This window comes from Lissotriton vulgaris, chromosome 10 (assembly GCF_964263255.1).
Source record: "Lissotriton vulgaris chromosome 10, aLisVul1.2, whole genome shotgun sequence".
NCBI lineage: Eukaryota > Metazoa > Chordata > Amphibia > Caudata > Salamandridae > Lissotriton > Lissotriton vulgaris.
The window spans coordinates 262,426,377-262,451,253 of NC_141698.1; the positions used below are offsets into that span (position 1 = coordinate 262,426,377).

The window sequence follows — 24,877 nt, forward strand, 5'->3', positions numbered from 1 at the left end:
GCGGTGGCATACGGTGTTGAAGGCTGCAGAGAGGTATAGGAGGATGAGGGCAGCTGTTTCCTCCTTGTCGAGCAGGGACCTGATGTCGTCGGTGGCTGCGATGAGGGCGGTCTCGGTGCTGTGGTTTGCACGGACACCGGACTGCGAGGGGTTGAGGGATCCGTTCGTCTCGAGGAAGGCGGAGAGTTGTTTGTTGACGGTCTTCTCGATGACTTTGGTAGGAAAAGGGAGGAGCGAGATGGGGCGGAAGTTCTTGAGGTCCGTGGGGTCCGCGGTGGGTTTCTTCAGGCATGTTTCCAGCTCTCCGGGAAGGTGGCGGATGCGACCGGATGAGATTGGAACCGCGTTGGTTCCAATCTCAGATCTAGAGCCATGTTCAGCTGTGCTAAGCCTATATCTTGTTATGAGATCACCAAGGCATAGCCCCCAACCTTGAAGGATCACCAGTATCGCACTCTACACCAGTACTATTAGAAAACGTGTCTGGTCAGAGTGTGATCCTTTCAAGGGTTCCAAAATGTTCGGTATGACGAAGAATATGATGAGGAGATGGATAACTTGCTTCCCTCTCATTATACAAATGCTGGTCTTTATTTTATCCACAGAATGCCAGTGTACTGGCCGCTCCACTGAGAAAGAGTTGGATTTACCTCTGAAGCTTCTCACTTAAAAGAGTACCTCTTTTAAGGTAGCAGTCTACAGGGCAGCAGAAGTGATTGACCTACAGCTACCTATTGGAGAGACCAAGGTAAATCTATTGGAGGAGATTGTGGAAACTGTGACTGTGACCTCAGAGCCCTTCCTGCCTTTTAATGAGATCCCATCAGAAACTTTGATGGCGACCTGGTCTAAGCAATTCTCAAATCCACTAGTAAGCCATCCAACACCTAGGCATCCTAGGCTTAGTGTTCTGACCTTTTTTGACCCAGCATTTCACTCCAAATTACTTGATAGTTCATGCCTCCACTAGTAAGGTGAATCCAGATGTATTCCCTCCGGACTGGGAAGCACATTGGCGTTTTTGCAAAGAGAGGCTTTTCTTTCCCTAGCTTTGTCTTTAGATCTCTTAACCCCTCCCCTGCTGATGACGGAACCGCTCCGTCATCAGCTACGGCTGGGCTGTGCTGATGACGGAGCGGTTCCGTCATGGTCCGGCCGCCGCGCCTGCGCGGCGCTGATTTCGCGCCTGCGCGGCAGTTTTAATGAGCGGGGCGGGTCATTACAGAACCGCTCCATCACCAGCACAGCTCAACCGCGGCTGGTGACGGAGCGGTTCTGTCACCAGCATGCGGCCGCCGAGCGGCCGCCCCGCCCACTTAGCGCTGCGGCGGAATAGCCGCCGCAGCGAAAGGGTTAATGTGGTTTGCCATCTGGAATAATACATACATGTGCTCCTGGTGAGATTTTGCCAGCTATCACTGACAAATTAGAAATGTCTTTACTCGGGTGAATCAAAAATGACAAGATGCAGCCACCATTTGTCTTGAGAGCTCGCCTGGACATTACAGAGTGTGTTGTGCAGGCCATAAACACCAATGTGGTGACCCCTTTTTGACATGCCATTCGATGGCTCTTAATTCTTAAGTAAAAAGGCTGACTGTGCTGTAACTCCATGGACAGCCATGCTACAACACATTCTTTGTATCTGCTCTCTCCAGCTCGCCAAATCCACAAGTAGTCCCTAATGTTGACAGGAATGCTCATTGGTTCTTGCCTTCCACCAGAGGAAGCCGTCACAACCTGTGCATCAGTCAGTGCAGGACAGTTGGGGCTGAAGAAGATGTGGTGGTAACCAAGGTCATAGGCACCACTGAGGATAGTAGTCTTCCTCTTGGCCATGGCAACTGCATCCAAGCCACTTAATTTCTGCTCTCATGGTCATGAGTAGCCAATAGGGAGCCAATTTATTTTTTCCTAACCAACTGGTGTGCTAAGACATCAGCTCGGTGGTTGTTGGAGTTTGTTCAAAGAGGTTACTCTCTGCTCTTCATATCGACCCGTTAACATCCCATCTGTATTTTCTCAAGCTTCAGCTGATCATACTGCCATCCTTCTTCAGGAAATTCATTCCCTCTTGGCCAAAGGGGCCATAGAGAGGGTCCTGCAGATGGAGAAAGGTTATGTTTGTTGTTACATATTTTGCAGTGCCCAAAACTTATGAGGGGCTCAAGCTGACATGAAATCGTTGCCTTTTAAAAGCCCCCAAGGAAAAAAACACATTTACGATGCTGACTTTCGCCTAGGTCCTTTCTGTCCTGGGTCCGATTGACTGGATGGTGTTCTTGGACCTGCGGGATGCATACTTTCATGTGTCTGTCCTGCAGTCCCACAGATGCTTCCTGCAGCTTATGGTGGAGTTGGAGCATTTTGCGTTTGCCATTCTGCCCTTGAGTTTCACTCTGTCCTTCAGGTGTTTACGAAGGTGATGGTAGTGGTCACAGCCCATCTTCGCAGGTCAGAGATACATGTTTTTCAATGTCTCCACAAATGACTACAAAAAAATGGACACGCCAAAGTCAGTTGCAGACAACATCCAAAGGTTTGCCTCCATTCTTTCATACTGAAGTCCTACCTGATGCCTGTACAGCGTATTCCCTTCCTAGGGACCATCCTGATCTCAATGGAATTCAAGGCTTTTCTGCCACCATTCAGGCTTGGATCCTATTTTTCTGGTTTGTTCCAGTGTCTATGGTTCTGAGGCTTCTCGGGCTCTTGGCCTCCACCATGCCCCCGTAGCCATGTACTTGCTGGGACATGAGAGCTTTAAAGTGTGACCTCTCCCTACTACGTATGTAGCATGGGGGACATTCTTCAAACAGTGTGCATCGCAAAAGAGGCAGCCTAGCACCTTCATTGGGGCAGGAGGACATCAACCTGTCTTGCAGCAGGCTATACCCTCAACCCCATCTTTAGCTCACAGTAGAGATAGATGCATCGCCTCAGGGTTGGGTTGGGCATCTGGGAGGAATGGATATCAAGGGCCTTTGGTCCCGAGCAGAACGGAAGTTCCACATCAACGTTCTGGAGCTTTGTTCCATCTGGTTAGGTTCGAAGGCCTTCCTCCCATCCTGAAAGGGGAAGCCAGTGCAGCTCTTAGCTGGCAACATGACTAGATTGTGGTATTGCATCAAGCAGGGTGGTGTGGGGGATCAACAGACCTCCCTAGTCTCATACTTTCATGCTTCCAATGCTGAAATCACGAGGACCATCAACTTAAATTATGGTAACAACTGTTATCGACAGGGCTATAAAACATCAAAACTGTAGCCATACGCAATGTGCGAAAAGGAAGTTACATTATTTGTAGGTGCAAGAATGTATTCAGAGACGTCTCCTGAAGGCATGAAGCAGATGCTTTTACCTATTGACAAACCTTCACTTTCTTGGAGTCAGAATCTTCTTGCTATACATCAAGCCGCCTCCTTGAACCCATAAATGTATGTGCTTTGAAACGTTTAACTTTCAGCATTACATTTCAACTTCAGATATTTCTATAAGGAGGGTGAGTGATCATTATGATGTCTGCTTTGATCTTCTAACTACTAACTACTCTTTTCCTTTAAAAGAAATGGTGGACCTTATGATACATTTTCATTTTTTTACCTACTGATTTACCCTTACATTTTAAGAAGTCGTTTTCTGAGCCATTATTATTGGTGTGCCACACACAAGATTCTCAAGGTGGCAGTATGCCATTTTTGCACCTTGCCAAGTCTGTGTTGGAGCTTACTAAGATTAGTAGAACTTCATGATGTGTGTATTATTTAGCAATTGGTGATATAATCTCTGCATCTTTTGTTAATTTGTACCATTTCAGAATCAGCCCGCAGTAGCTTCATGTGGCCACATTTTGGTGTTGTATAAAAGTCCATATCTATAGTTAAAACCCTGATATGTTGAACATCTGAACAACTTTGTACACAACCCTCTGTCAATCTACCCCTTTCTCTTATTCAAGATGAGAGCTGTCCTCCTGGAATGGAGAATGTGCAGTGCGCTAACAAGTGCCCACGCCACTGCTCTGACTATCAGCAAGGCATCACCTGTCAGGACGGAGACGCCTGTGATCCCGGCTGCCGCTGCTCGGAAGGTAAGTGATGAACCTGCTTGATTTATATAGATCTTATGTCAAAGAAAGATTCTCATAGAACCATAGCAACGCAGACATGGCTGGGAGCTATGCTGGTCTTGCAGGAAATTATAGATTTATTTTCATGGTTTATCTCGACCTTGGCCTATTTGATATCCAGTGATCATTGAAGAGTAGATGGATAGTTTCCCCCTCTGAGATCTCCGTGCCCAAGACTGAAGTAGATTTGAGGCATCCCCTTACTCTGATATGTGATGGTACATGACTGACCCTCTGAAGTTCTATTCGGAAGTCTCGTACCTTAGGTAAAAGGTGGAGCTCTCTGAAACTGCTTCTCTAAAAAGCTTCAAAAAAAGACTGATACACAGGCTTTTGGAAACAAATCTGTACTCTGCTGCACCCCCATCCCCTAAACACCTGGACAACGTCCATTAGTCGGCATTCACAGGGTTAAGGAATATGTAAACACAGAAGATAGATCATTGTTTTGTTGTATTATTTCTCCGTGATCAGCAGAAAAGGTACAGGCACAGTAAAAAAATTATTTTGGGGCACAACAAAGTTATACCTCCCTGGTGTGTTGTGACTAAGAGGAAATGTCCTATTACGTATGATAATCTTCATTACTCCGGGTCCCGTAGTCCTCGACACCTTCCATAGACAAGTGAGATGTACTATCTCTCCGACAGAAAAAAAGAAAGAAGGAATGCTGGACTTACCCCCACCCCTCCTACCGCCGGGAGTACAAAAGGGTACATGTCCCAGCATTCCCTCTGAAATACCAAGCCCAAGATGAAGGCCGGCACACAAAGGGAGGGAGGGAGGGAGGGAAGTCATGAAGGTGTCGAGGACTACGGGACCCGGAGTAATGAAGATTACCATACGTAATAAGACATTACCCCCAGGTCCCTCCGTCCTCGACACCTTCCATAGACAAGTGAAACATACCAAAGCAGCACCCCGGCATTCATCCACAAGAAAAAAACACAACAAATCACCGGGACAGCACAGAAACCCAGAGATTTTTTGGATACACAGAATCAAGGGCAAACACACCACAACACCCCCAAAGCAAAACCGCCCTCCTCACCCAGCAAATTGGGAAGGCGATAATGCTGGATGAAAGTATTGGGAGAAGCCCCAAGTGGCCGCCCTACAAATCTCAGAGAGAGGAACACCCCAGACCTCAGCCCAAGACGCCGCCACCCCTCTAGTAGAATGACCCTGGACACCCACCGGAGGAGGGGAACCAGAAAGAGAGTAAGCCAAGAAATGACCTGCTTCAGCCATCTACCAATCGAGACAGAGGAAGCCTTACGCCCACGGGAAGCAGCCCCAAAGGAGACAAAAAGGGAGTCAGACACACGAAAGCCAGAAGTGCGCTCCAGATACACACGCAGAGCCCTGCACACATCCAGCAAGGACCAACAAGGACCCCCGGGGAATCAAAATCAGGGCCCAAAGCAGGCAAGACCAACTCCTGGTCCCGGTGAAACTGAGAAGCGACCTTAGGCACAAAGGCAGATTTAAGGCGAAGAACCACCCCACCCTCTGAAAAGGACAAGAAAGGCTCAAGCGCCATCAAGGCCCCCAACTCACCAAGTCGCCGAGCAGAGGTGATGGCCACCAAAAACACCACCTTCAAGGTAACAAACTTCAAGGCCACGTCCGACAAGGGCTCAAAAGGAGGATCAAGCAAAGCCCTAAGGACCAAAGGCAAATCCCACAAGGGAAAGGAAGGCCGGGACACAGGACGAGAAAGGGAAAACCCATGCAGAAGACGAGAAACCAAGTCCCCATCATCCTACAGGGTACCCCACGGGGAACGAAACGCCCTCACAGCAGCCCATTGAGCCCGTAAAGTGGACACAGCCCAACCCTTCTCGAAACCTTCCCACAAAAACTGAAGCACAGTCTGCAAGGAACACAGCAAAGGGGAAAGGCCCAATCCCGCACACCAACGGCTAAAATTAATCTAATGACGATCATAAGATCTGAGTGTAGAAGGCCTATGGGAACCCTGAAGAGCCACAGCTAAATGCTCAGGGAAGCCACGTCGCCGCCACCCCTGCCTCTCAACCTCCACACCGACAGCCGCAACCGGAGAAGAGACAGGGACTGGGACAAACACAGGGTAGACGGGGACACGGGGAGAAACCAAGGGCCCCGGACTGCCAACAGACGAACCCTCGGAAACCAAGATATCCGAGGCCAAAAGGGCAGGACCGCAACCACATCCCGAGACTCCAGACACAAGCGCGCCAGTAACCGGGGAATCAGCGCCAGGGGAGGAAAGGCATACAGCAGGTGATGAGGCCAAGGAACCGACAGGGCATCCACCCCCCAACAACCCTCCTGCTGGAACCGGGAGCAGAAGTGAGGCAACAGCGCATTCTGCCGGGAGGCAAAGAGGTCCAGATAGGGACGCCCAAACCTCACTCACACAAGCCGAAACGCAACCCGGGTGAGAGACAACTCCAAGGACCCCGGAAAGCAACGACTCAGGGCATCCGCCATAAAGTTGTCCACTCCCCGAATGTGAATCGCCGTCAGAGACAGAAGGTGACCCTCCGCCCAACAGAACAGGGGAAAAAGCACAGCGTTCAGAGAGGCCGAATGGACCCCCCCCTTGATGGTTCAGATACGCCACAGCCACCACATTGTCGGAACGCACCAAAACGTTCCGACCCAGAAGCAGGGCCCAAAACCCCACCACAGCCCGAAAAACAGCCGACACTTCCCTCCAGTTGGAGGAACAGTGAAACTCCAGGACGGACCAGCGACCCTGAAGGGACCGAGACCCCAAGAGACGGGGAAGGCTGCAGAGGGAGACCCAGAGACAGATGCAACCTGGTCGACCACCAAAGAAGAGTCGGGAGGACCACAGGAGACACAGGCAGAAGGAACTCCAAATTCCCAGACACAGGATCCCAGAGGGACAGAAGATAACTCCACAGGGGGCGCAGGTGGAACCGAGCCCAAGCCACCGTAAAGACCGTCGCCGCCATCAGACCCATAAGCCGCAACCAGAGGCACACCGGAAAACAACCCCCTGCCCGAAACAGCCGAGCCAGGGAAACCAGGGTCAGGATACGAGGGACAGGCAGGAACACACATTTGAGGTCCGTACGAAACCGGGCCCCAATGAACACCAATTCCTGAGACGGGGACAACTGACATTTCGGGAAGTTGATCAGGAACCCGTGCTGACACAACGCAGAGCAAACCGGCTCCCTGGCCTCCAACAACAGGATCCCGGAAGAAGCATGAATGAGCCAGTCGTCTAAGTAGGGGTACACCATCACCCCCTGAAGATGAAGCCAGGCGACCAAGGGAGCCACCACCTTCGTAAAGACCCTCGGGGCAGCCCTCAGACTGAAGGGCAACACCCGGAACTGGAAGTGATGCCCCTGAACACAAAACCTCAGGAAGCGACGGGGCCGAGGATGCACCAGGACGTGGTAGTAGGCATCCTGAAGATCCAGGGTACACATGAAGTGACTCGGCAGCACCAAAGGAATAACCCTCTGCAAAGGCTCCATGCCAAAGGGAATCCGCAGAACCCACTAGTTCATAACCCTCAAATCCAGAACCAGGCGGTAACCCCCCGTGACCTTGGGCACAAGAAAGATCAGGGAATAAAAGCCCGACCCCACCTCTGCAGGGGGGACCTCCTGAATGGCCCCCTTTAGAAGAAGATCCTTCTTTTTTTCTGTCGGAGAGATAGTACATCTCACTTGTCTCTGGAAGGTGTCGAGGACGGAGGGACCTGGGGGTAATAACACTGTGTAGCCCGTGCGCCATTATAAATATTGCCGGTTTAAGTACCGGTCAGGGAGAATACCTCCCCACTAAACTTTCACCTCAAGTGAGCTTGGCAGTGGAGATGCAGATGCACACACCAGGATCTCTCCATAAAAGGGAGCGAGACATGTTTGCGTTCTGATGCATCCTCTGCAGAAATGTGGGCGTAACACAAAATGTACAGATTCAACACCAGATAGGCTCACTCTGACTTTTATCCATGTGCAGCGCATAATGTGAGAGCCAGTGAGGTGAGTGATAGGAACACCATATTTATCACAAGGTTATTATGCCATAGTCTGTCACAGAAAGTCACGTTCAGTATGCCAGCGTGCTGCCAATAATACCAGGATGTGCTGGAATATTCCAAGGTGCTCTGAATGACATCAGGGTGCTGCTCAACCTGCCTGAGTGAAGCCAGTAGTAAGAGAGTTATACAATATAGCAAGGTGCTACATTAAAGGCAGGGGAGTTCGGTGCCACAGAGACCTCAACCCAAGTTCCTTTCAGTGTCCACAGGAGAGGTTGCGGGCCTGGACTGGATACCAAAATCAGCCCAGGCAAAAATTTTAAAACCAGTCGCACAATGCACGAGGTTGCCACTAGAATGGGACAATGGGTGGGACTTGACAGCAGCTAGCCTGCAGCCCATCGGAAATATTCCAAAGTGGCAAAATGTCCACTACGACCCTAAATGGGTGACTTATAAATGTACACGTCTCTCGTAACCCAAAGACTCTGGAGCTAGCTGAGGTTAGAGGCCCATGGGTTGTATAGGCAGTTATAGAGGTCACTATTCAGACAGTAGCATCGCAGGTGAAACCCCAAGAAGCCCTAAATGCTGCCCCTTGCGGATATAGCGAATGGTATATCTATTAATAAAATGGCGTTCTCCTAGCCTATCAGTTCCTGAGCTCTGTCATGTGCCCCTTATCTTCATTCCTCATTAGATCTTTCATGCATTAAGATGTTGATTAGGTTGAGTCACCCTAAGTCTGTACTTTCATTCCATGTTATTTAGGGCTCCTGCAACAAGATGGCGCCTGCGTCCTGCCACAACACTGCGAGTGCACAGACTCTCACGGGCATAGCTGGGCATCGGGCAGCTTCCATCAGGATGAATGTAACAACTGCACATGCGCAGAGGGACAGCTCGTCTGCACCAACGAGACCTGCCCCACACTAGAATGTCACTGGAGCCTGTGGTCTGCCTGGTCCCAGTGCAGCGTTACCTGCGAGAGAGGCATTCAGACTAGGTTCAGGTAAGAAGACAAAGCAGGATGTGTTACTATTTATATAAACGTTTGCTGAGTTGCAACATACTCAACAAGGCACAGCAAAGTGAGGAGGCGCTGATAACACCTCCAAAAACAAGCCCATGGTTGCACTCCAAATGTCAAGTGGAAATTCGGCCCTTAGTATTAAACCTCTGTTGTTTTTTTGTTTGAATCTGTTTTATTGGATTTTACAACAAGAGAACAAAGCAAATATCTGCAGTACGGTGTATGCTGCCTGCATAATGTGAACAATACATTCATGTTACATGTATATAGTAATTTCACTATATTAATACACGCTTCTGTACACATTCATGTGCTTCCCAATGCGTGTTTCATACAATTTTCTGACGTACTATAATGGGGTGGTTGTTGGATTGCATATTTTGCCAAATGAACCACAGTAGGCATACCACAGAATTGCTAACAAGGGAGGAGGATAATAATGTTGGGGACAACTAAAACAAAACTGGGAGTGTGAGTTCCAACTAACAAGGTGCTGCCTACAGCTCAGCCCAACTCTCTCCCCACATCCCACAAAAAGAAGAGAGACGGCAAGTGCACATTAGTGTATTTCCACTTCTCAGCCTGCAAGATTTGCCGAAGTTTGTGCCTGGTCACACATAAACATACCCATTGTGTCTGCTCTGGCAATCACGGGAGACCACAGCTCTTCCCCTCCAACTGCTAAGTTTACCACTCATCTGGTGCAGTCTCTGGCCCAGTATAAAGGGTCCCATCTGCTTCCTGGAGTTTGTGCATTATCATGTCCCAGTGTGTGTCAATTGGTATTTTACGCAGTCCTTGCACATCCTCTCTGTGCTGCGCAACGCTTTCTGCTGTGGCCCAGACCAGCAACAAGTGTTTCCATGCTAGAACTACAGGAGGCTCAAGGGAACGCCACCTTTTGGTTTTTAAGCGTTTGACAAGTATCAGCCCCAGAGCGATAAAACAGGAGGCCCCTTTTTAGGTCTCGCTAGAGTCAGTGCATGCGCTGCTCTTGCAAGACATTTAGTAGCTGCTTCAAAAAGCTCCACCTTACCGGCCACCAGCTTGCTAGAATGCGCAGAAGCGCGCGCGCCGTGCACAGCACTTTTTCCAGTCGCGCGCGTGCGTGCGTGCGCACAACTCGCAACACCACTCGCATTTTTTTATTTTATTTTATTTCGCGTCCGCCCGCCGTTACTTTTACGGCCGCGCAGCCAATGCGGTCACAGATATGTCACTCCCCATCCTAAACCACCTTTTCACAAGCCTCTCGTTCCCGCAGATTTTCACCCTTTTCTTCATCCAGTCACTTACCCCTTAATCTCCCAATACAACATTCGGCATTTGCCATTCAGTCTACCTTCAAACTCCACCCAAATTACTCCAGTTCCCATCCCAACAACCACCCTTACTGTAAGTATCCTGGCTAGAGCCTGTCCGCGGATTTCACAATCTAAACAATTTCACCAGTCAGTAACTCCGCTCCATTCAATAACAGTGTCCCCTACATTTCCCCTCAAGCCACGGCACCAGAATACACGTCTCAGTTAACATCAGTCATAGACCATCCCCCAGGCTCACCTCAAACTGCCACCCAGCACCCTGGAGCAGCTGCGTTGAACAAAGTGAGTTCCACTCTCCGATCTGCTCAGATATCCTGCACTAGGCGAGAGTAGCAGCATCTCACACTTTACAATAGCACAGCGGACCCCGGCCCTTGTGCCAGCCCAAACCCTAGACACAGCCTGACTACTGAGGCTGGTCTCTCCTCGAGGCCCCTGGTTGGCGTCCGTCCAGGTCACTGAATTTGCCTGCCCTCTACATTACTCTCCCCCTCCATGGTGCTCAGGTGCCCGCCGCCCACTGAGTCTTGGTTTCCCTTTTCTTGTACGTTTTAAATCCCTCACATTTTCCCCAGCTTTCTCATCTTCTGTTCTCCATTTTCACCATAATCTGTTTCTCACTCCTGCTTTCGAACACTTCCCTTGGTTCTCCTCCTCTTCTGTCATTCTTTTCCGCCGGTTCTAACATTGCGTCTTCTGCTCTTGTTTGTCCTTGTCTTCTTTTCCTTTCTCTTCCTTTCCTCTCGTTCATAACCTTTTCCCACTTCTTCCTTTTACCCACTTCACCTTCTACCCTGCCCCTTTTGCGTGTGCACCCCTCTCCTTTCCTCTGCTGCCCATTTTATGCATCCCTGTCCTGACCATCTTCCTTTTGAACACTCTCCGCCGTCTTTCCTATTTCTACCTATACTTTCACCTGGCCTTTTTTGCCCTTCCTCCCTCGTGTTTCTCTCCTGTTCCCATCTTTGTGCATTCATGCTATTATCCCCTTGTGGCTGTTATCTTCCATTCCTTCTCCTTTGGGATTCCTTACTTTCTTCTTCCATTCCCTCTTCTTCCTTCTTTTATTTGAGCCACTCTTCTTTCTCCTTTCCACTCCCGTAAATCCAACATTTCAGAACGACGGAGATAAGTATGTTCAAGTGAGCCTGCAGAAGCTGCACACTGTTCTCTTCTGTCTTCACTGAAGTCTCCTCTATGCCTGGTAGTGTGCATGGCTGGAGAACTAGTTTTGAGCCTCGAGTCGACTCCACATCCTGTGATTCGGGTCAAATCACAATCCCCGTGCCTACCTAAAATGAGTGTGTCCTTGTGTAACTTAGCTGGTGCTCATGTAAAGCGCTCCAATTCCTTTGGATCGAGTTCACAAATCTGCAACAACAACAAAAAAAATCTAGTGTTTAGGACATAATCCGAATAATGTGCCACAATATAATGGAGCAGATTATTTATTTTTTTAATCTCACACAGTATCCAAAGTTGCAGCATTGCTTTGTGCAAAGGGGAGAAAGTAGAAGAGATTCAAATGTGTTAATTATTAAAACTGGCCTTCTGCTGCTCACTATTTTTGTGCTGGTGCATAAACATACTTGCCAGGACCATGTACAATTTTGGCACTGTGGTGCAGAGTTTGGCGCTTGATGTGTAGAATAGTATGTGAGTAGACAGTTAGGTGTTCGGCAGCACTGGCCACTGGCCACTGGCTACTGGCTACTGAAAACAAGCATTGGCATAGCCAATAGGTCTCGCCTTTGGGACCTTATAAGTGTTTAGTTAGCCAGCACAATATCCTTGGTGCAACAACATGGCTAAACTGGTGCATGGCTAAACACTTATAAGGTCCCAAAGGCAAGATCTATTGGCTATGCCAATGCTTGTTAGGTCGAGCCTGCTGCTCTAGAAAATGACCTTTTGGAATCACTTAAGTCTTTTACCAAACTCGTGCGTCTGGCTTTTTGTTTCCCACACCTTGTATTGGCCATTGCGTGTAATTAAAGCACGCAATTGGCCAAAGGCGGGTGCTTGTCCTGCCTTTTGTCTAAATGTTGACTCCCATGGCGTATCGGTCTCTGTAGCAAGCCGAGGCGCACAGGCTGGCAAATGCATTCCTCCCTCATCATGGATAATTAAACACAGCAGGGTGCTTTAACTTTAGCGGCTTCACTTGTTTTAATTTCTCCTTGCCCACCTCAAAGAAAACCTCAGTTGGTATGCAGGAGGTACTTGTTTATTTATACCAGCAAAACAAACATTTGTCGTAGCAAGAGGACTAAATCAAAGGCACCACTTTCACACACAAAAAAAGCACGTACTACAGGAAATACGGCGGGATCTTCTGGTAAAAGAGTGGCAGAATTACCAGTGATGAGAGAATGGACTTGGAAATGCATGTTTTTGGTTTTTCGCTTGAGCTTGTCTTTTAATTAGTGCCACATGGTGTTTGGAGTATGTGCCCTGGGAAGCGCTTTCCCGCAAGACAGTCATCGTGAAACAAGTGCTGAGATTGGAGCAGATGAAAAGAGGACTAAAACGTCGACTGAAGGCTATTCTAAAAGTGAGCACAGACCGGGTAAGGGTGAGGGAGTATGGCTGCTAGAAATTGATTAATTCGCACATTTGAGTACAATCATCAAAACGATTAAGCCAGGCCAATTCTATAAGAAGCTCCAGTGGCATACAACTTATTTACTCCAGAATAAAGTCTTGTGCAAATCTCAAGACTGCAATATTGTTCGGTCAGGTAGGCCTACCTCAGCACAGGCTGCCTTCTTTTCAAATAGTCTACTGTGGACATTAATATTAATCAAATTCACTATTGCTATGCTTAAAAAGTACACAGGATTTTCAGCATAATATTGTTAAATGCTCAGTTCACCTGTGTCATGTTCTGAAAGTTACGCAAACATGTGGTAAGCTCATAATAGTAGCCAAACAGTCACAATGACACAAGGGATGGTTAGCGCATTGTGAGCACTTGTGTAAAAAGAGTGAACTAGGACGATCAGAGAGAACAGCCTCTCATAGGTTAAATAAAACTGGTGTATCTTGTACGTGAATGGATCTGCCCTGTAATATTGCCATGGTTTTTCATTCAATGTATTCCTTTATTTAGATGTGGCAGATGGTGTTAATCTATATAATTATTTGACACAACAACTTAATGTCTTTTTATGTCCAAATTTAAATGAATTGAAACTGTCAAATTAAATACACTCCACATAATACCACTTAATACCACATAATTCCACAGCACATAATTACACTCTATTCAATGCAACATAAGTACGCTCCACATAATACCACTGTGCCACATAATTACACTCTACTCAATGCAACATAAATACACTCCACATAATGCCAATCAGTGTGACATAGTTACACTCCGCATAATTACTATACTCAATGCAACATAAATACACCCCCACATACCTGTCAGTACCACATAATTACAAGTCATATAAATACACTCTACTCAATGCAACATAAATACACTCAACATAATACCAATCAGTACCACATAATTACACGTCACATATTTACACTCGATGCAATGCCACATAAATACACTCCACATAATACCACTGTGCCACATAATTACACTCTTCTCAATGCAACATAAATACACTCCACATACCACTCAGTACCACATAATTACAAGTCACATAATTACACTCTGCTCAATGCAACATAAATACATTCCACATAATACGACTCAGTACCACATAATTACACCCTATGCAGTGCAACATAAATACACTCCACATAATACCACTGTGCCACATAATTACACGCCATATAATTACACACTCCTCAATGCAACATAAATACACTCCACATAATACCACTCAGTGCCACATAATTATATGCTAGATAATTACACTGCACTGAATGCAACATACACTCCAGATAATACCGCTCAGTGCCACATAATTACACAACACATAATTACACTCTATTGAATGCAACATAAATACACTCCACATAATACCACTCAGTGCCACATAATAACATGCCCCATTCTTACACTCTACTCAATGCAACATAAATACACTCCACATAATACCACTCAGTACCACTTAATCACACGTCACAATTACACTATATTCAATATAACATAAATACACTCCACATACCACTCAGTGCTACATAATTACACACCACATAGCTACTCTACTCAATGCAACATAAATCCACTCCACATAATACCACTCAGTACCAAATAATTACATATCACATATTTACACTCTATTCAATGTAACATAAATCCACTGCACATAATAACACTGTGCCACATAATTACACACTGCATAATTACACTCAACGAAACATAAATACACTCCACATAATACCTTTCAGAGCGACACAGTTACATGCCACAAAATTACACTCTACTCAATGCAATAGAAATACACTCCACATAATACCACTCAGTGCCATATAATTACACTCCACATAATTACACTACTCATTGCAAAAATAAATACACTCCTTATAATAGCACTCAGTGCCACATAATTACACGCCACATATTTACAATGTACTCAATGCAACATAAATACACTTAACATGATACCACTCAATACCACATAATTACACGTCACATAATTACACTCTATTCAATACAACATAAATACACTCCACATAATACCACTGTGCCACATATTTACATGCCACATAATTACACTCTACTCACTGCAACATAAATACACTCCACATAATACCACTCAGTGCCACATAATTAAATGTTACATAATTACACTGCACTCAATGCAAAATAGACACCAAAAAATCACATTCAGTACCCCATAATTACACTCTACTCAATGCAACATAACTACACTCCATCTAATACCACTCAGTGCCACATAATTACACACCACATAATTCCTTACTCAATGCAACTTAAATACACTGAACATACCACTCAGTACCATATCATTACACGTCACATAATTGTACTCAATTTAATGCAACATAAAAACAACACCACATAATACACGCCACATAATTACACTCAACTCAATGAAACATAAATACACTCCACATACCACTCAGTACCACATAATTACATGCCACATAATTACATTCTACTCAATGCAACATAAATACACTCCACATACCACTCAGTGCCACATAATCATATGCTACATAATTGCACTGCACTCAATGCAAATTACACTCCAAATAATGCCACTCTGTGCCACATATTTATACGCCACATAATTACACTCTACTGAATGCAACATATACTACACATAATACCACTTAAAAAATCAAATCAAAAATAACTTTATTCGGTTTTCGTTTTTTACAAAACCATAAAAGTACAGTTTTAAAAAAAAATCTTTTGACATCTGATAAAAAGTTACATAATTTAAAAAAAAAACTACTATTATGATACAATTAGATTAAAAATTATTAACATCTCATGATATACAAAATAGACCGGTTTGAAAAGGGCATTGTTTCACAAATACATGGAGATTCTTAGAATCCTAGGTAGGAGGATAGTACTATCTGTGGCGAACGATAAACTTTAAAAATGTAATTATGATCTTTGTTAACCATTCCTCCTCCAGGAACTGTAAAGAGAGCAGTGCGGGACGGCATCTCCTAATTCCCATGAATTTTAATACCGGAATGAGCCAGGTCTTTCTGGGTTCACTATAGAATTTACAGAATAGAATTGTGTGGATATTAGCCTAGGTAGAGAGATCGTCACATGGACATGATGGTAAAGCTGTTGACCAGTCATTTCTTTTTGGAAAGGGGACCAGTCGGTGGAAGGAATTTAACATAAACTGAATCAACAGAAATCTCTCATAACTAGTGGTATTAAAAGTTAAATAAGGTTGAATCTAAAATGTGGTTTGTATAGCCAAAATATGGTCAATAGATGGTTTACTGGCCTCTTTGGCCAATTGCAATTCGTCTAAGTGCGTTAGGCACCGCACCTGGAATGCTTTTCTGGATATTTCTAGGATAAAGTGGGTGAAAGGAAATATTTTCCTAAGCCTAGATCATACAAAAAGGTTTTAATGTAGCATAACCACCCAATCTTGTTAGCGTTTTCCAGGGAAATACAATCCAAAATAAATCCTTGGGAAAAAGTGGTTCTGTCTGATGTCCATATACGATGCCACAGAAGGAGTGGTTGAATTTTGACAATATCAGCTAGATAAGAGAGGCCCAGTTCCAAGTGGCATGAATACGTCGCAGTACCCCGAGGAACTGCAAGGAGATACCTCAAAAACGTGTTTTCAACCATTTGTAGGGCATCTATATTTTCATAGCCCCACACGCCTGCCCCGTATGTCGCTACACTTAAACATTTGGCCTTGTATATCGCTATTATTTCAACAGGGGGCCTTCTTCCAAACCTTCGTGAAAAATTTACCAGAGAAGTGGTAGCTTTCATAAAAAGGGGTTTCCTGGACTCTATGGCCGGTTTCCAAGTAATTTTATGGTCAATGGTAATCCCTAGATATGGGTATTTTTCAGTAATCTCACGTTTTTCGTTTTTCAGAAAGATGACCTTTGTTCTTTTCTTAGTGGATCCCGAGGACATAACAAAGTTTTTATTTATGTTGATGTTTAAGTCCAGGTTAGCCATGAAGGAACAGTATCTATTGAGGGCCCGCTGCAATTCAACAGGAGTGCGGGCCAGTATCACCGTGTCGTCGGCGTAGAGTAGGGCCAGAATTGGGCGATTGTTTATAATCGGGAGGTCCTGGCTCCCTTTGACCATGTCCCGCTCTAGTACATTGGTATACAGTGTAAAAAGGAAGGGGGCCAGGACACAGCCCTGTCTCAACCCTCTCTCTACACCGAACGACGCAGTTAAGTCCCCATTAACCCCATACCTCACTCTGGCTGTGGCGTTTGCATATAGCTCACACAAAAAATTAACACGCCTCCGCTCTACCCCCATTTCCAGTAAGACTGACCACAATTTTGCGTGACTGACACAATCAAAGGCGGCCGACAAGTCGACGTACACCATATGTAGAGCCCCACCTTTCGCACTAACATACTTGCCTAACAAAAGGGTCAGATTAAGAGCTTTTTCGGTAGTCCCTAGCCCCTCTCGGAACCCAAACTGTAGGTCAGATAAAATCCCGTTGTCCTCAGCCCACTGCTGGAGGCATTCAAGGATGACTCGGCCCACCACTTTACCTAAGGAATCCAGCAGTGATATTGGACGGTAACAGGAATTTAGTTGACGGTCCCCTTTTTTAAAGATGGGTACTAGGATCGGTTTTGACCATGACTCCAAGAGCCCTACCGAACATGATGCCTGCAGGACCCTAGTTAGGATCGGGGTCCACAGGTCGGGGTTTGATTTTAAAAAGTCGATTGGGACCCCGTCGGGGCCTGGGGCCTTCCCATTTTTACTGGCCTTCAATGCCAGATTAACTTCGTTGTGGGTTATATCGAGGACTATGGGGTATGGAGTGGGTTGTTGGTCAGGGAGAGTTTTTACTTGTCCATGCTCTGGATCTTTTCCCCTCGCAAATATCTTGGCAAATTGCTCCACCCAAGCCCCTTCATCTATGGCCACGTCAATTTTGGGGGAATCTCTCTCATCAGAAAGGAAGGGAGATTTAATAACGGCCCAAAAAGCAGAGCTATTTTTTAGGGTACAGCTTTTATGGAGTTGAGCCCAAAGATCCTGTTTCAGTTCTGCTTTTCTATCTTTTATGGCAAGGTTATACTCCCTTCTAAGAGTTGCAATTTCTTGGGCGACCCTTTCTGTTTTTTTGTAGGGCAATTTTCAATTTAGAATGGGCAGTTGTACATCTATTATTAAACCAGCCTTTCTTATTGGGTCTAATGTTTTTTCATTTGATAAAAAGTGCTTCTTTTATTGTTTTTATGACCACCATGAAATTAATCAGTGCTCCCTCGTCAGATGTGGCCATATCCTAACACTTTTGGATGGCTAGATAAGCTGATTTTACTATGTTTGTAGTTACAACTACTGGGTCAACTTTCTCCCATCTGAGTGAAACCCCATTTATTCTATCTACTGTCAGTCTATTTTGAGTCAAGGTAATTACTTTACTTTGGATATTTTGCTTCTGAGACAATGACAGTGCAATACTAATTGGATATTGATCACTTATTGCGTTTATGTGCGTCGTAAAGTTTATGACGCGTTTTTCCGCTCTGCAATAAATGAGGATGAAATCTATTGTACTAGGTTTTCCTCTACCGTTAAAAGTGGGGGCAATAGCAATTGAAGAATTGATCATCTTATTGGCCAGACCCAGGTCTAAATCAAACAGAGTATCGTTTAGAGCGCTCCCTATTGCTGAATGGGAAAAATGGGTTATCGGGCTGTCGTTTTCATCTGTTATACCACAGATGTTTATATTGCTAAATTCACATAGGCGCTGATTAAAATCTTCACCCCATATAGTTATGGCCTCTATTGGTGTGCTCTGTATTAGAAGATGGATCTGTCGTATTACGGCCAATAATTCTCCCTGAGGCAAATTGTTATCAAAATTTACTATGAGAAAGGTGTCCGCATTGTTCAGGCAGAGACCTAATACTTGATAGTTGGCTTCGAGTTTTACCATAGTTATTTCTGCTGCCTCTACCAAGTTGGAAACATAAACGAATAAACCACCTTTTGCTCTGCCAGAGGGTGAAGGTTGTGCTGGCGAAAAGTATGTTTTATAGCCTTCTATGTGAATTGCAGTAGTGGTCCAGGTCTCCTGAAAGCAAAGAAAATTAAAATGTTGGGTAAAGCTGAGCCAAATATCATTATTTGCCTTAGAACGATGTCCGACAATATTCCAATAAAGTATTGTGACTGAGGGATTGTCTTTGACTGATTCGAGGGGCTTTAGCTGAATAGTGGGGTCTGCACAAGTGTTAATAACATTAGAAGTTCCTTCAGCATCATGAATCTCTCCCCAATCTGTCCCCATTTCAGGTGTCAAGTTTTCTTGAGTGCCAAGGGGGGGGATATGTATCAAGGTTATTTGTATTAGAGGCTGGCAATTGTTCAGAAGAAGAGTTGAAAGGATCATGAGTGTGTAATGTTAGGTTTTTAGGCGCTAAGTTTCCCTTTAACCCCAAAGTAGGGGGAGCCAGTCAATCAAGTTTGTCCGAGCCCGAAAAAAACTCAAATATATTTTGTGTTGAAGTATCACATGGACAGTGCTGGATTATTGGGTATCTGCCCTTCCCTGGAACCCCTTGGAACCCTTTTGACGGGGGATAAAAAAAGCCTAATGGGAGAATATTTATTTCACCTCTTGCTTTCCCGAGACTCCCACACTGTTGCAGTACGCTGTTTACCAGCTGAGGGGATCAAAAAGTCAGATCGATTGAATCACCCGTATAAACATCCCCTCAGGAGCCCACACTTTTGACCCTTCTAGCAATTTTAAATTCTCTAAACAGATGGTCCGTTAGGCCCATTTTCTTGCCCAACCAGTATAGAGATTTGTTTCTCAATGTTTCCCATCCTTCCGCTGCCAAAGGTTCCTTTTTTGGAACATTAGCCAGCACTATAATGTACGGTGTAGCAGCTGGTGGGAGGTCAAGATGGTTGTTGGGGGCCAGAATTACCCTATCAGGATTAATTTTTCTTTCGGGTTTTTGGTGGAGTTAGAGGGTGAATCTTGGAAAATAAGACCCGAAGGATCAATTCCACTTCCCATAGAAACAGGACCCCCCCTTCTAGATGTATGGTTTTCCAGTATGGGACTGACCAATTTAGCAGGATGTTCTTTCGCTGTGTGGCCTGATGCGCTCATAAAGATAGAGGACGTAGTTGTAAAACGCTCCCTATCCCTAGTGTTAAAAGGAACATTATTTTTTTCTCATAGGATCCGTGTTTAGGGATCTGGCTAGAATTAGAGGAACCTGCTTCATGTAAAGGTAATCGTGAATTTGTAGTTGGTTGACATTAACTAAATGTTTTTCAATGGATGTTAATCTCAGGGCCATCTGATCTAACCTGGCTCTGAGATAAAGATCCAACCTCTCTATTATTACCGCTAAGTTCTTTGGTTCTGTGCTCTGCATATCAGATGATTTCTTTGGCCTTGTCCTATCTTTTGTTAAGGTTTTTTGCCCTCTTTTTTTCTTTGCGTTGTGCGAGGTGTTAACTTTTGATGGGGTGGTTTCAAGACAGATTATAGAGTCTGTTTGTATAGGGTTATTTTGAACAACAAGATTTGGTACAGTTAAGGGTGAGCTTTGCTTCTATTGGGGAGGTTGTGGTACTTGGTCTGGGTCGTTCAACACAATGTTGTCAGTAATATGTTGGATACACCCGTTTGCGGGCTTCTCTATCATTTTTGGCTGCCCTAGAGAGTCTGAAGCCTCCAATTGAGCCATATTGTCATTTAATCTGGAGGAGCTTGCTTCAAGAGAATCCACTACTGAACTAATTTGTTTATCTAGCGCCCCCATTGCTCCTGTAAGATAGCTCAGTAAGGTTTGTTGAGTTTCGACATGGGCCCTTTTACCTGTATTAAGGTTTGGGCTAAGTAGTTTCCTCTTCCCCATAGTAGCTTCAAGTAACACAATTTGTTAAGAAAACAAAAGATTGCTCCCAGATAAGGGGAGTAAGATGGCAGCAAATTATAATCAAATGTTAAATGGGTCAGATATTTTAATCGATTCTAGCAAATGAAAATTCAGTGCGTTTCACTACAGTTTCTCCTGTGGAAAGTCTCCTATGGGGAAGGATATATTAAGCACTCTTTATACTTTGGCGAGACTGGGTAGAAAACAGTTAGGGGTGATGGTAGAAATAGCACTAGTTAGTATATAAGGATCACTTTAAGAGTCCCTTCAGCTTTATAGTCTTGCCCGGGGGGAGTGTCACACGCCTCCTGCGAGACCATGCTGCCCTCTGGGATGTGGAGTCCTGGGCAGCGCGCGTCCGCGAGATGGAGGAGGCGGCAGACGGAGCAGTAAACAGTTTCCCCAGCACACAGCCCCACAAACAGGACAGCAAGAATTCCAAGTATGAAGGTAGGGCAACAGGAATTATTCATAACATCGTCCCCTTACAACTTCCTATAGCTCCTTACAGCACCCCCGGAAGAGAGCTTATGAGTTTATACCTCTTTACTAATACAGTCTTTCCGAAAAGAATGAAGCCTGAAATTCAAGCGCAGTTTCTCCCAGGATGTAGCATAAAATTGAGAACAGCCCCAGTGAAAAACCACGAGGGAGACCCCTTATGGGAGCTGGGAAAAGAAGCAGGAGTCTTTCTGGCCACTGTAGTCTGTGCGAGATGCAGATGTTGTTTTCCTCTCCCTTATTTGTTCAAATTTCAGCCAAGGACTTCATACAGATATTGACAGATATTGACTGCAAATGTCACCCGAGGCTGTGGAGGGTGAAGAGATCGCTTTTATTTCCACTTGTTTCTTCAAATCTTCAACGGGGGCTCACAGCAGTGTGTTGTGTGCTGTTTACTCGACATGGGCTTCAATGTACTCACACAACAAAACGGTCGCTGCTGCAGCCTTCAAGAGAAATACTTGAGTGTCAAAACCGCTGCAGAGTCTGGAATCAATCAGCATGGCTCACCAAGAAGAACGGAGGCTCACAGCTGTGCGCTGTACATTCGACATTGTGGGCTTCAATGCGCTCACACAGCAAAAAGCGACTGCCACCCCCGCCTCTTTCTCTGCTCCTCACCTGCCGCAGGCTCCAACAGAAGCCGCCAGGGGAGCACGAACGCCTCCAACAGGGATACTCTGGCATCCAAAACAAAGGGAAAGAGCACCACAGAAGCCAAGAATGCTTCACTCCACTACCTGGTTCAAGGCACAGCTACAGAGCCTGTAATCACTCAGCAGGGCTCACCAAGATGGAAAACGCCAGCCTGTCGAGCGCCATCACCATTGCTGCGGACTCTCTGTGGTCCCCATCGTGGACCACTCAGTGCCACATAATTACACGTCACATAATTACACTCTATTCAATGCAACATAAATCCACTCCACATAATACTGTGCCACATAATTACATGCCACATAATTACATTCTACTCAATGCAACATAAATACACTCCACATAATATCACTCAGTACCACTTAACTACTTGCCACATAATTACACTCTACTCAGTGCAACATAAATACACTCCACATAATACCACCCAGTGCCACATAATTACACCTAACTCAATGCAACATAAACACACTCCATATAATACCACTCAGTGCCACATACTTACACACCACATATTTACACTCTACTCAATGCAACATATGCACTCCACAAAATACATATCAGTGCGACATAGTTACACACCACATAATTACACTCTACTCAGTGCAACATAAATACACTCCACATAATACCACTCAGTGCCACATAATTACACCTAACTCAATGCAACATAAACACACTCCATATAAAACCACTCAGTGCCACACAATTACACACCACATAATGACACTCTACTCCATGCAACATATATACTCCACAAAATACCACTCAGCGTGACATAGTTACACACCACATAATTACACTCTACTCAATGCAACATAAATACACTGAACATACCACTCAGTGCCACATAATTACATGTCACATAACTACACTCTATTCAATGCAACACAAATACACTCCACATAATACCACTGTGCCACATAATTACACGTCACACAATTACACTCTACTCAATGCAACATAAATATACTTAACATATTACCACTCAGTGACACATAATTTGCATGCCACATAATTACTCAGTGCAACATAAAAACACTCCACATAATACCACTCAGTGCCACATAATTACACACCACTAGTGAAGTAGTGTGGCTCACTGGTTAGAGGCGGCAGACCCGAGAGCAGAGGACGGCCCGGGACCAGGGTTCGATTCCCGGCGCGGCAGGTTTCTGGACCAGGGTCAGCGGACTCGATAATTCTCTCGCCTCGGTGCCCACTCTGATCAGCGATCACACTCGGCAACTCCGGGCATTAGCTTGCCTCATCTTCACTAACGGCCCCACCAGACCGCCGGGGATGCCTGGTCTCACCCTGGAGATACCCATTAAGGGACCATCTCTCAGGGAAGCCAGGAAGGGTTTCGCAGCGGTCGAAGCGCCTTGGGACCCTACGGGTAAGTGCGCTATATAAATGCCAATACATTTACATTTACATAATTGCAGTCTACTCAATGCAACATAAATACACTCCACATAAATGCACTATATGGCACATACCACCAATCAACATAAATGCACTACACACCATGACATAATTTCACTAAGCATAAATTCACTCAACACCACAGTTCCAGGCCACACAATTCAACTCCACACATTTCCAATACGCAACACATAATTACACACCAAACCACATATTTCAACGACACAACTCCACAATCCACAACGTACCTCCAATCCACATCATATACTGGCACCACCTGAGCACCAAACATCACTCACCACCACCATTTTGCATCAGCGCACCACCTAAGCATCACCTAAACATCACCTAAGCATCACATCAGTCTGCCCTTGGAATCTGGCATCTGTTGATTCTCCCCTAGTGTTGGTCCACTGCTCGTGTTCTAATTAAATTACAGTTTTACAAACTCCACTCCCCCGTTATTTATGTCCCGCTCCCCCATAACAAAAAAAATGATAACAAACAAGCATGAGAACAGGCAGGAAGAAGTACCAAAAAACTGGAAGACATTTTTTATGTTATAATCTTTTTTTAATCAGGTTATTTAGTTTTATATAATGTTGTCTTGGTTTGTATAAAGGTAAAAAAAAATGCTTAACACTTTATTATAACTTTTCAACATGACGCACAGCAGCCAGAATGCTCTACAACATAGCCAAAAGTTCTGGCTAAACAGAATGTCCCAAAGGCGAGACGTATTGGCTATGCCAATGCTTTTTGATCCTTAGTTCTGCTACAAATATGCAGGATGCAAGCTTCCCAGGATAAGGGCACATTGCGACCCATGTAGCAATTTAAGGAGAGATCCACAGATTCCCAGTATTCTCCCAGTTGCGGGCAGCTCCATATCATGTGAATCAAATCTGCATCAACCGCGAGGCATCGCTGGCAGACAATGTCTGTGCAGTAGTAGTACTTATTGATCTTCTCTGGCGTGAGATAAGGCCTCTGTGTATAAAGTATTAAATTAGGTGAAAATGCATCTTGCGCGGGATGCTATTTGGCCTTTCTAGTACTTTTTCCATGTAGAGTCTGTTAAAGGGTCTCCCGCCCGACTTGCGTGCAAGGGAAGCAGTGCTGTTGTTGTGTGATGTCTGAAGGCGGCGGAAAGCCACCTAATTAAGTGCCGTCCCTGCACCATGACGTGTAAGTATTGGATGATCAAATGTGTTGGAAGCTCTCTCGACATGTCA

General features: G+C 45.2%; 1 protein-coding gene across 1 annotated transcript in view; it reads left to right on the forward strand.

Moving 5' to 3' along the window:
- The window catches only part of LOC147685082 (SCO-spondin-like), a 1,395,910-nt gene that overhangs the window by 1,088,764 nt on the left and 282,269 nt on the right, over nucleotides 1–24,877 (forward strand). The window contains exons 73-75 of the mRNA XM_086939757.1: nucleotides 3,959–4,090; nucleotides 8,916–9,156; nucleotides 12,930–13,071. Coding sequence (XP_086795883.1) covers nucleotides 3,959–4,090; nucleotides 8,916–9,156; nucleotides 12,930–13,071 — 515 coding nt within the window. The remainder of the gene's footprint in view (nucleotides 1–3,958; nucleotides 4,091–8,915; nucleotides 9,157–12,929; nucleotides 13,072–24,877) is intronic.